The 13,608-nt window shown below is 37.4% G+C and overlaps 1 protein-coding gene across 1 annotated transcript in view; it reads right to left on the reverse strand.

Moving 5' to 3' along the window:
• Positions 1–10,229: 10,229 nt before the first annotated feature.
• The window catches only part of LOC143670128 (interleukin-1 receptor accessory protein-like 1), a 40,802-nt gene continuing 37,423 nt past the window's right edge, over positions 10,230–13,608 (reverse strand). Inside the window, exons 4-5 of the mRNA XM_077144757.1 lie at positions 11,586–11,756; positions 10,230–11,127 (exon numbers count right to left, since the gene is read on the reverse strand). Coding sequence (XP_077000872.1) covers positions 10,409–11,127; positions 11,586–11,756 — 890 coding nt within the window. The 3' untranslated portion in view covers positions 10,230–10,408. The remainder of the gene's footprint in view (positions 11,128–11,585; positions 11,757–13,608) is intronic.

Below are 13,608 nucleotides of genomic sequence, written 5' to 3' on the forward strand. Positions count from 1 at the left end.
CATAAAGTACATTCACAACCTCAATGCTGGTAGGCATTTCCAGCATACAACAGCCCAGTGAGATAAATAATAAATATATGTGGTTGGAACTACATTAGCAGAATCAGTTATTAAGGTGTGAACTAAAGAACCACCTGTGTTTTTGTTTGTGTAGGTTTTCATTTTGCTGAAATAACGCAAGGTGATGATCCATTTAGCTGGCCATCTTGAATAGAATTTGCTAAATTTATTGATCCTGCATGAATACAATTGTGGGCTTTACGCATTCACTGGAATAGGGCTCCCCAAATCACATGATCATAAACATTTGATTGTTTTGGAGAACCAGGAATCTGCTTCTAACAAATGCCGTGTGATTTTTTTTTTGGCATGGGCAGGCTCCAGGAATCGAACCCGGGTCCCCAGCATGGCAGGCGAGAACTCTGCCGCTGAACCACCGTTGCCCTCCCTGTAAGTGATTTTTTTTTTTTCTGCTTAGGACCCTCCCTAGTATTTTCTGAGGGTGTGGCTTGTCCTGTAATCCATGTGTAGCCCTAGGATTCCCCTATTTACATGGATTTGAATACCCCCTTTCCCTCAGGAGTTTAGTGTTTCTTCCTGGTCCCAGGCAACTGCCATTTAACTATTCTCGTACAGCATTCTAGCTGTTCATAGGGCAACACTACAATTATCCACTGTCTCCCTGCAGCATTACAGTTATCCACTGTAAATAAACTGTATTTGTGAGTCAGTTGCGGGCTGTAGATGGCCTTCCGCGTTAAGTGTGATTCCTGTAGAAAAGGGTAAATCATTAAAGAGCTGTAAGAAGGGTGAGGTTACACCAAGCACAGGCAGGGAAGATGTGGTTATGTTTGACTTACAGAAGAAATTATGTAGGCTCAGTTAGTGATTAGGTAAGTGATTTTTTTAAGGCTGAAAAACATCTGGAAAACTCTTCATTAGAGCGAATCTTTTGATGAATTACTTGGTAACTTGGAGGGAAAAAGAATTGTTTTTCTTTTTTAATTCATTAGTCTCAATAACTAATTTATTATTTATATATTTATTTTCACAACCAATATCTTTGGCATCCGTATCTAATTTTGACATTTTTCCTCCTTAACAAATAAAAACAGAAGTGACAATAGGTCTTATATGTCTTCGAAGGAAGGTGTGTTTTTAATCAACTGTTAATTGTTAATTAGGTCGATTTTTTTGTGCTATAATGGCGCCATTACTTTTCTGAAGCTCTATATTTCAAGGAAAGGCTGGACTTAGCTTTCTAGACTAGTTCTTTTTACCCCCCTTCTTCTTCTTGAGATATTCTCAACCGAAGTGTAATGATCTATAGTTGTTGCTGTTTTCTGGGAGCTCTTCATTTTCAGTTCTGATGTAACAAATTGGGAGGAATTGTTAAAAAAAAAAAAAAAGCCTGGTTTATGGTGGTGACATTTGTCCCCTACAGTGTTTTTTTTTTTTGCATTTCAAAAAGTAAGAGCAGTTGTAATGACTGAAACAACAAATCTTTCACCTGTATTTCTCAGAGAGTGGTCTGTGGAGCTCCATATTAGAATAACCACGGAAGCTTGTTAAGTAAATAGATTCTGGGCCCCAGCCCATCCTATTCGGGTAGAATCTGAATGTCTATTTTTAACAAGCTTTCCAGGAAACTCAGAGGCCTAAAATTTGAGCCCCATCTGTTTTGACTCCTATGGCTTTCAACTCTGTCCTATAGAATCACCTGGGGAGCTTATATAAAATATTAGCAGTAGAGTCAAACTCCAGACCAGTTACCTCTGAATCTTTGGGACTTTGGGACTTTAAAAACCTTCCCAGATGATTCTAAGTGTGTCCAAGTCTCACAGCCATTACTTGCAGGCTCCTTAGAAGGATATTATGAAAGAACTCTTTCACCCTTCACCAAATCTTTATGTTACAGTATCAAGCATGCCAAAATCACAATTTCTAATCATACATAATAATGTCTAGCAATCCATTTCCCATTTTATTTAGGCAAGCATGCTGAGAAATGATTCCTTGCTCAGCCTGAGACCACCTGAGAAAATATTTCTATTTGGAACCCAGTTTTCCTTTCAAGCCCAGGGTTGTCTACACAGTTCTATTTGGAACCCAGTTTTCCTTTCAAGTCCAGGGTTGTCTACATAGTTCTTCGTTGCCAAGGACAATATGAGAACTGAGATATTTCATTTAACTTAATCCAGCTCTTTATTTGCATAATGTTATAGTTCTGTTTGTGGCTTATGCAGGCTTTTGGCATGTTATTTTGCTCTCTGTGTTTTGGATGTTTCACCTTTTATTAGTGCTTAGGTTTTTTACCTTCTTTTTTTTTTGCCAGAAGATACAAAGTGGGCTGCTTTAGCAATTTTTCCCTAGATTTGTCTTCATGAACCATCTTGATAATTGCGGCCATATTTCACTTTTTCTAGACTATTTACCTATGCTTTAATTTAAATCATGTATGTATATATTATTCTACCATATAAATAAACCTAGAAATAGTATCCATGAATTCTTGAGTTTAATGTACTACTTAGGTTTCTGTTTGCTTTGTTTAAATTCTAACACATTTTAAAACAAATGCATAACTGTTCAAATAAAAACTTCCCTGTGTACCATCTAAAATCAATTAACATATTACTGGAGGTTAAAACAAAAACTAAAACAAAACCCCTTAATTTGGGCAAACAATTGGCCAAACCGTTGATCAAATTTTTTCCAAATCTCTACCACCGCCCTCCCCCCCAAATCCCCCCCCCCACACACTCTGGGGTTCTGAATTACAAATATGACCTTATACCAGTATCACTGGGCATTAAACATCAATTGCAAATGTGAGGGAAACGAAGGAATTTGCTTGAATAAATCTGACAGGCCATATTTAAATGCTAAAAACCCCACAGCAGTATGTGATTGGGTCACCACACTTCAAATTCTCTGAATATTTGTCTCATTCTCTGTTTCTATTTTAACAATAAATGTAGGTCTGGTATCAGTTAGGAATGTCCTAAAACTAAGTTCTTCTATGGGTATTAGTCTTTAAAACACCTCTCAATAATGTGAGTGTAATTGAAATTTCCTGAAAATGTATATGTGTCTCTGAGGTGCAGAAATAATCCCTAATATTCTTTGACTATAGAGCTCCCCTTTGATACATTAAATAATGGGCCATAGCCTATCAATCACAAACTTAGAACATACAATGAAATTATACACTGAGTCATGACTCGTATAACATTTTACTTTTTCATTAGAGGTTAGTTTTTCATGTTTAAAAAACCCTCCTGAGGTAGAAATGGCTTAAGAAATTTTAAATATGTTGATTACTTTGAAATCCAGACTGAAATACCCTTATTTGAAAAACAAAAACTATTCTTTTCTATTTTCATAATGATTTCTCTCTACTTTAGCTTTTATAACTGTTTCTGGAAAGGCTGTCTCCTTAAAATATGAATTCTGCCCCAAAAGCCCATTCATTCTAGGAGGTTTACTGTTGTTCACTTCTTATGCTTTTGATGAAAGATTCACCATCATTCCCCTTCCACCAAATAAATAAATAAGGTTATTTTAAACTTAAGATGAAAAGTAAGGCGGAAAACACTTCCCTTTAGGAATGACTGCGCACTACAAGTAGAAGCAAACAGAGCAGAAAAAGAATGACTAAAGCTCTTGGTCACTTTAAAATATTACCTGAGGGAGAGTGTATGGGTGGTTCAGTGGTAGAATTCTTGCCTTCCACCCGGGAGACCCGGGTTCGATTCTGGGACCATGCACCACACCTCCCCCCCAACCCCCCAAAATAAAAACCAATAGAACTAAAAAAATATTACCTGAGGGGCTTTTATTCTAAAGTTGTTATGTGAGTAGTAGCTTTAAAAAAAAAGGAATAAGAGCTGGGGAGCCAAAAAAGAGAAACATCCAGAAGGGCTCACGTGGTATCATTTCTTTCATTTTTGTTTCTCCAAGAATTTATGAAACAGGTGAAGAAAAAAAATGCAGAATTTGACCTTGAAAAAACCATTAATGTCATCATCACTCTTAAGTGATCGAGTTTGTGATCCAAAGCTCTGCATAACAGTGAAGAAAAACAGAGGGATTTTTAAGCGAGGACTCTTTTTTAACGAGGTTTTCCTTTTGTTGAGCCAACTGGGCATTTCTTAATCCCTTTCTTCACAATCATAGTAGCAATTAGGCCTAAGAATTATAAGCTATACAGACATGAACAGAGAGGGAAGGAAAAGTATAGCAAGAGTTATTAAATTAACCAAGGTACTTACAGATGTTCCAACAACACGTTATTTAATTTATTTTCATCTATGATCAGGTAGAAACCAGCAGAAACATTTGTAGCTTAATAAATAATTTAATTTCTTGAATTTCTATGTAACATATAAATTTATTTTTACAGGATATATAGAGAGCATACTCATAGAGAGCAACAGACTTATGAAACGACTATAAAACACAAATTATAATTCGAGTTTAAAATTTTTCAATTTACACTTGTATTTGTCTATTTTCCTATTGCTAGTCAAAGCAAAACCAAATATATAATTGTAAGTATTCTAAGAAAAGAGGAGCGCCTCCATCACCTACGCATGAGTTACATACATTCTAGATTGTACAAAATCAAATGAGAGTAGGCAAAACTAAAGGGAAACACTACATAAAATCCACTTTTACTGACTGTTGAACAGATCTGAGAGCATCTGAGTTTAAAGATTTGACTTGAACACCAGTAGAGGAAAATGACTAAATCCACTTTCCTTTTTGGGTTCCCTCAAACCCTGAAAATGTAAAAAGTTTTTGTAATTCAATAGCAGGTTATATGAACATATCTCCACTACTTTGCTGTAAAGAATACACTAAAGATTCTAGTTACCGGAGCATATACTGCAAGGACTATGGACAGCTGCCTGTGTATTCTAACATAGAGATGTCTTCATCCCAGTTGAGAATTACCCTAAAACATTTACATCTGATCTCCCCAATTTAATCTCCCAATTGACTAGTAAGGATGGGGCCGAATTACTTTGCCACGTGTTCATGTGCTATGTAATATGCCATTTCACATTAAATCTTTTCATATTCTTTGCAACTTAAGCTTATCTAAACTCTGAGAATTGAAATTTCCAGGGCATCCATATTACCATGTTACGTTCTCGAGTTCATGTGCAGTTTTTCAGATGCTATCCGTTTAGCAGTTGAGGGAGCGGCAGTAAAATGATTTTGTTTTTAAAGAGTGATTGCTTTTTTAGAAAGAGAATAATTTTCAGGCTTACGGACCCTGGGGGATGCTTCAGTGAAGGTAGTGAATTGTAGAAAACAATAATAGTGCCTGATAAAGTGACTTTTCTTCATTACTTTAATGAAGAATTGAGAAATATGAGTTTGCCTGCGGACCCAGAGTCCATAAAAATTAGAGGTGCATTTATTAAAAGACAGAAGGAATTTTGCTTTTGTTTTTCTGTCTTATGTGTCTGTAATGGAGAGACGCTTTGTGTTCCGAACCTGGAAGGACGGAATGGTACTCAATGGAAAGGATTAGAGCTGACCTCTATCCTTTTCAGGCTGGGCATTTTCTATGGATGTGGCTGAAGTTTGATGACAAGGCACATAAGATTAGGATTAACTCAACATCATCATCATCCTTCCCCTCCTCCTCCATTTATTTTCTCAAATTTAGTGAGATTTTACAGCTCCTTGTGACAACATCCCAATTTATTAACGGAGCACAAACTTTCACTTTGCTACCAGTCACAGGTAAGAGTAAAACTTCAGATAACCACCATCTCACTTTAGTTTATTCTCAAAATTCTTCAGATTGCCCCAAAGACATATCATAAGTCATGACGGTGACAAAATCATAATTGCTTACATTGAAATACATAACTAATTCTAAATCTTGGCTTAAGAAAACACAAATCATAAACAAGTGTAATGAAGCAAGGCCTCATGGCCAAATTGTGTGGTTTCACATTCCCCTCAAACTGCATTGAGTAGATAAAGAATCGAGAAAACTATCGCAGTAATAATAGCCAATTCTCATCTGGGCATGGATTATTTGCCCCTATGTAAAGTTTCTCCTTATGATAAACCAGGTCTCCCAGAAAGTCAGGGCATTTTGGAAGAGGAATTGGCTCTAGTTATTAGAAGAACAGTTACCAATCCCTGACTTTTCACGAATGAAGGTAAGCAATGGTAGACACGGTAGTTAGCGCCTGTGAGATACGTAGATTTTATGAGAATATTTTCTAAATCCAAAAACATCATTACCTTTATAGATGATAGATATTTTTGAGACTCACACCTAGGAAAACACAGATTTGCACACGTTAGCAGTTTCACCTAGAATTTCAAGGGCTTCACTATTTCCTTTAATCCTTGTTTTAGAGCCAAGATGTCCTGAATCCAAGCTTAAGGTCCACTGCTGATTTGACTACTGATTATTTCTTTGCTCAGAACAATAAAGTAAGAGGGTTCATGATAAGGCAAGGAATAGCCTCTGCTTCCATTGACAGGCTCCTCCTTTTAAGGAACCCAGCTTCATCACATGTCTATAACAACTATATATTATTAGAAAACCTCTTCAGTGGTATAGGGAATATGAATGGGTGGGATCTCCTACCCATTCAATATTTCATTGCTATTAATCAAGTACGTCAATGTTGGGAATAATGACCAAAAGCAAGTTAGGTCAAAGACATTAAGGGCTTTTCCTCCTCCTTGACTATAAATTCTCTTAATTCCATTCAGCCATTTCACTTGCACAATGCTGCTACTCTCCTTAGAATTTGAGTAAGCTTTTCCCTGGGACTAATGATAAAATTAAATCAAACAAAGCACAAAGAAAGTAAGTAGAAGATTAAAGAAAATATTTCTTAGAAATAGGAGAACTAAAGGACCATTCCAGAATGCAGAAAATAATTTACAAAGATACAAATGAATGTTTTCCTAAAGATGGCCATCTTAATTTACATAAATGGTATCTGTCAAAGATATCTGTGCTAGGATGAACGAAACTTACTTAGATTTGGAGGGTTGGCTCTCAGTTAATGTTTGCTTTTGTTAAAAAATGCTAAATAATGATGAAAATAAGGAAGAAACCAACATCTAGATATTTAAGATTAAATCAACAGGGGCCATATACATTTACCACTAAGAGAGTAATAATCACAAAATGGTTGAAAGCTTGAGCAATCAACGTGCTTAGCTTTAGAAATATAATAGGTTCAGGCCTCTTACCTCATCAGGTCTTGGATTTATTTAATGGAATAGATCTAAGCTTAATTCAGCTAGCTATGTGAGATACAAATTTCCTCTCTGCCCACAGGAGACCTAAGGAATGGAATCCAACTTAAATGATCAAAGGTCTGAGCACCAGAATAAAGAGGCAGCAAGTAGAGGCTGCATTAAAGGACCAGATGGAGTTTTGAATCCACAACGTGTCACTCAGAGCCCAAGCGGGGACTGATGAAAAACAGGCAAAACCCAACATTGCGCATGTCCGAGTCCAGAATCCCATTCTTTCCCCCACCTGGGCTAACACATTCACATTTTCAACCATGCGTTGACAACTAAACTATTCGTATCCCCGACAGCCCGCACCGAAAAAAGAGGATGAAACCTAAGCACTAGGGAAAATACGTTTTTTTTTGTTCTCTTTTTATTGTGCGTTCTAACAAAACTTTTGTTAAACATAAAGCACGTGAGCACATGACAATTTCCTTCATTTGTTCTCACACGGAGCTGATAGAGGAATACTTGGGAGGAATGTTTCTAAAGCCATAGAGAGCTTCTTGTCCATTTATTTCAGTTTTTAAAAATATGACAAAGCATTAGAGGAAAAAAAAGTTTCTTAAATTGTGAGAATATCAAATATTACCCATCAATCCCTGAATCATGCTATTCAAAGTGCTTAAATCTACACTAAAAATAGAACAAAGAATGTACTCCCAATGCAGCCAAACAAACACCTATGGATACCTAAAATATGACTGTGTTCTGATTACTTCCTCTACATTTATTCCACACTTCCATCGTGCACTTAAAAAAGTTAAAAACAAAAACCAAAGTAATAAACCAGGCCATTGCTGTGTTCACATTTTTCTGAGCACTGGGGGAGTTTGGAATCCAGGCCAATGAGGTTCGCTGCTACCAGCCCCTGGCGGGTGTCCATAGTATAAAGCAAAAAATGGCCTTCTTGGAGTCTGAAAATAACCCAATGTGCAAAGCTGACCTTAAAGTTTTATGTGTCCTTGTAGCTTCAGTCATGGTTTGTGAAAATGTGATAGAGGTCCAAGGGGAGCATGGGAATAAAGAACAGGTTGTAGAGAAGGACTCTGGTGAGTTGTCAGGGAAATAAACATTTTTAAGCTAATAAAAACCAATGCACATCCCAAAGCTCCTTTACCTTGTCACACAGAAAACTGAGACTTCTGCACTGTAACAAAATGCTGATACCTGTCGCTCATATTTTTGCAATTCAATCCTATCTTCCCCAATGAACTCTATTGTGGTTTGTACAGTGTTCATGGCCAACTCACATCAGGCCATTGTGACCAAAACTGCAGAATTGGTTTCTCATTATATAGTGGTAGGAATCAACCAAACATACAAAAGTCACTACACAAGCCAACAGACAATGACCAGGATGGAAATTCCTACGATGAATCACTAAAGTGACGCATTAGTTCTATTATCAGCGCTTTCATCATATTTATTTATTTATTTTTAACTAAAAGCTACATAGGTAATATCTTCTTCTGATAACTCTGCCTTCTGCAGGTTCCTTTATGGTTGATTTTGCATCGTCCTCAACATGAGTATAAAATAGCTGCTTATGTCATTGATTTCAAACATAAAGCTAAATGGTATGGAATGAATTTCCTGGGAGCATCAGCTTTGTTTCTGAAAGATAGAAACATAGAGTTAAAATAAACTAATTCTTTCTACTGTAAGTTATTTTCAACACTTTCTGGTCTAATTTAAAAATTATTTTATGTAAATATTATTTATTTTGAAAATATTGATTTCCGTTGGTATTCATATATGCTTGGCCTCCTGAGTTCTTATTGAAACACCTAGATATTAATAATGAGTTGCTGCTGTACACAAACCGAAACAAAGACCGGATTCTAATTGTAGCACTGAAAATTAAATACAGTGAATTAACACCTAAATACAAAGGGACCCCATAATAAGTTTCACAGGTTTGCTCTGACTCTTTAGAAAATAACATTTTGTATTATACAAGGTGACAAAAGGTATTTGATGACACATCCTGTCCTTCCCTTTGGTTTGGAAGCCTTCAGTGTAAATTTCGTGTTGACTTACGTTGATTCACCCTTTTGAGTTAACTTGCCTGGCATATGCACATAATCTCATTTGCAGAAAAATTATAGAGGGAAAAGAGGAAGTAGAATATTAAACAAAAACAGCCACAAACACATTCATGCCTTTCCAGGAAGTGATCAAATATAGGGCTTGATTTTTTTTTTTTTTGGCACGTTTTTTTTTTTCTTTTTTTGTTTTTTGTGTTTTTTTGTTTTGTTTTGTTTTTGTATCATTGTTTTTGTTCTCATATATATATATATAAGGGTACATCAACTCATTTTAAAAAAAGGAAACACACTCTCTCCCCCATTTTCATGCCCATCATCTTTTCTTCTTAGCACTCTGTAGCGGTCACAGTCAAGTGACTAGCACACCTTTGGGTCTGGAGTGTATTCTGACGAGCAGTGAATTAAATGTTAAGACAATTAGATTCACCCCCACCCCTCCGCAGAGTTTACACATCATGCCGCTGGTAGAAGGGTAGAGGTGGGGAATGAGGCGGGACAAGGAAGAGATTCAGGGCTCTGATTAGTGGGGCCCTCCTATGAACAAGTGTTCTTCTCAAAAGATTTTGTTTCTCCCAGTGGCAACGCTGGCGTTTGTTGCACTGCTCTCTGAAGGCCGACGTGGTCCTGCTGTTCCTAAGCAGAACCCGAGAGAGGATGTGGTGCTCCTTGTCCCATTGGATAGAATTGTCCAAGCACCCCAAGGAAATGTTAAAAGCAAAAGAAAACCAAGAAAGAAAAATAAAAACCCAGTCTAAAACTAAACTTATGAAGCAAAAAAGGGTTTTCTATCTATACATCAGTCTCTTCTTTAAAAAAAGGTAAATATACAAATTCCAATGACATACAAAACAAAGTCAAAAAATGTAATGGTAAGAGACATGGTAAAACAGGAAGACACTGATGCTACAAAGAAATTGCAAAAAACATATGTACAAGACCCTGTTTTTCCTCGTGTTCTAGAGATTGTAATGCATGTTTTTAACAGCAGCAGTCGAGGATTTAGTTCCAGGCACTGGACTGCAGACTCCACTCAAGCTCTAAGGGACGGGGTGTCCCTTGCTTTTCTGTCACCAAATCACACTGGAGATACTGGTCTCCCTTGGCAACAGCGGCAGGATGGCACTGTTTGTGTGGGCCTCGTCTGGATTCTGCTCCCTGCTGGATTTTGTCTGTGGCCGCTGCCCGTTGATGAGTGTCATAGGGATGTTACAGTAGGTATGCTGATTTCCTATGGAGGTAAGAGGCAGGGTGCCAGTAGGAGGTACGTCGTACTCATAGCTTCGGTAGTAGTGTTTCTGCCGCATTTGTGAATGGTACGTGTTGTGAAAGGTGGAACGCAGATCTGGATGGGCAGTGGCTAGAGCTGTGGAGGTAGCCGCGGCCATGGAAATGGCCGAGACAGTCTGCAGCTCCCCGAAAGGCCCCTGCTCGCTGACGTCTAAAGCCTGCTCATGTGTAATGGGTTCTATCCTCTTAAAAGGCATTTCGTACTGTAAACGTTTCCAGAACTTCGAGTTCAACTTGTTGCATTTTGGTCCATGCCATTTAATAACGGTCAGGAGCTTGATAGTGTGCTTGAGGGCCTCTACCTCCTGATAGTTCATGATGCCTCGCAGTTCGCTGCATTCGATGAGTATCACTTTAATTTCTCCAGTCACGAGCATGTTTCGCAGCCTGGTCTCCAGTTCAAAGATGCTCCAGCCCCTTCTGACTACATAATTGGGGGTCATGACGATAATCAGCCGCTTGCTTTGATCTACACATCTTGCCACGTCTTCGATGTATGCTACAAAAGAGAAGAGACTTTGTCAGAAAGAGTGAACTAAGCATTGGGTACAGAAAGCCCTGGGAGAATCTCTCTCACACGTTAATTGAGAGTTGTCGTTTGTTGGGCAATGTCTTGTGAGGGTGGAAACAGCCAATGATTACTTTGAATAGAGCTTGGGCCTTGTTCTTCCCAGTGTTAGAAATATTGGCCCCAGGTCCAAATCTCTCATTTGTTTTCTTTGAATGTCATGGCGGATACAATGAACTGTTTTAGACGAGGGTGAAAATAGCTCCTCAGAGGTTCAAAACATGAAATTTCTTCTGAATACATAAAGACTTTTCCTTCTTGAGAAATTCACATACACAATTTTTGCAGAACCAAAAAATTAAAATCAAAGGACGTTCTTCCTTCCAAATGAATGTCTACACAAACACCCACATGAATATGCATGCTCTCGAATAAAATCATGAACTTACTTCCAGTCGGGATTAAATCTCGGTCTGGTATAAACAACTTATACCCATAATGCTTTTCAAGCATATCAGGAAGGATTTCAAGGGCAAAACGTTCTTCTTCCCCAGTCTCTTGATTCCACTGGTCAGGATCCACTTTGGTGTAGGATAAATATGCATCATAATCTTTATTGTCTGTCAAAAAATTACAGAGTTAAGCTGCAGTCACCACTTTACGAAGAGAACAATAGAAAATGAAGACAATCACTTTTTTTCATAAACATCCCCAAATGCCTTTCATTACTTCTCATGAAAAGTCCAATAATACCAAAGACTCTGGAACTGATTTGGGAAGTATAAGGAGTCACATTTTGGTTTTTGTTGCTGTTGTTGGGAAGACAGTAAGAGGAAAAATCAATGAAAAGAGCAATAAAATGTTAAATTCTAGCATTTTCAATGCACAGATCATACACAGAAGTGATCACCAATATTTTCACCATCCTAACAAGTTTGATCATATAAATTAAAAAGAACAATATAATTGAAAGAAAGTTAGCACTCAAATCTGATTTTCTTTACTCACTCTTCTTTTTACATGGGAACTCTCTGAATATTTGAGGACTACTATCATGCTTTTTATCTTAATTTTTTCACATAAACACCCATAATTCCTCATCTGTTGTTCCTAAGCGTAAGAATCACTTATCCTCCAGATAGTCTTTCTTTTGTCAATGTCGTTTTTAGAATGTGATATCAGGATTCATAGTGCACCGTGATTCTAAATACTCTCAATATGTTGAGTTTACAAATATCCTCAGCTCCTTGTGCTTCCCTGATGATCATCAGTTTATCACTCAATGATTTCAAAGAGCTGAATTGAAAAATTCATAAATTTCGGAATAAAATGAACTCTGCATTAGGCATAGAATTTAACATTTTAGGGGACAAAACAACAAAGATGGAGGTACATCCTGGACAGTTGCAGTGTGTGACTTTGGGCACCTCATTTTGATTTTTCAGGAGCACCAAAGCTCATTTCCTGAGATCCATATTTGTGTGCTCATTCTTGCAGCCTGATAACCCAGAGCTGTCCAGAAGTCATTCTGATAATGATTTTTCAGGGCAAACAGTTACTGTACCTAAAGCTAACACAGGTATTTACATGCTAACAATTTCAGTATAGGATCCTTGGAAGAAAACCTTTAGCTGTTGAAGACTTTTTTTAAGTTTAGAAAATAATAATCACCTTAATTATTATATTTTGCGCTTTCCTTATTCTTTGACCAGAATACAGTTATATATATTCTCAACAGAATCCAATTTTCACCGAAAAGAAGAATTATATTTGTGACATCAAGGCTATGACAATATCCCAGAAGACAGTGTATAGTGGCACCATTTTGTTGAGTAAGACGTCATAGAAAACAGCACACAATAAAACTGTTATGTAATATCACTTAGTATTCAATTGAAATATTCATTCATTGTGTATTTATTTGCATTACTTATGAGATATTATATTTCCCTCAGTATTGGTCAGCAGTTTCTAGTCTAGTAGGAGATGCAGACAAATCAACAGTCCATTTCTAGGGGATAAATGCATTGCCAGTAGCAGCACAGGGGTCAGGATCCAAAGGGAGGTTGCCTTAAGCCAGATTGTGGATTGTAGAATTATTTCATGCACATCCTAGCTTCTTCCTGAGAATCTGTTCTCTTCCAGTTTGCCACAAAGTTCTACAAGATGTTGATGCTCCACCAAATCTGGGGTGTGTAATGACTAGATCTCCACTCTTTGTCTTTTGTCTTCTCCAGGCTTAAAAATATTTAAAAGCCAGAGCCACACAAACACCAACATAAACTGAGCACTTATGAATCAGAACTGATATAAACAACTGGTGTTCCATACTGGTAAGTTCTGGTTAGATATCATCTTTGCTTACATGACATTGCCTTCTCCTGGTTCCCCTGCTTCTTCCATGCACATCTCTCTTCCAACCCATAACTGCTGTCTTTCCTCAAGACTCTTGCTTTCCCATGGCCTGCTTCA

Source organism: Tamandua tetradactyla, chromosome X (genome assembly GCF_023851605.1).
Source record: "Tamandua tetradactyla isolate mTamTet1 chromosome X, mTamTet1.pri, whole genome shotgun sequence".
NCBI lineage: Eukaryota > Metazoa > Chordata > Mammalia > Pilosa > Myrmecophagidae > Tamandua > Tamandua tetradactyla.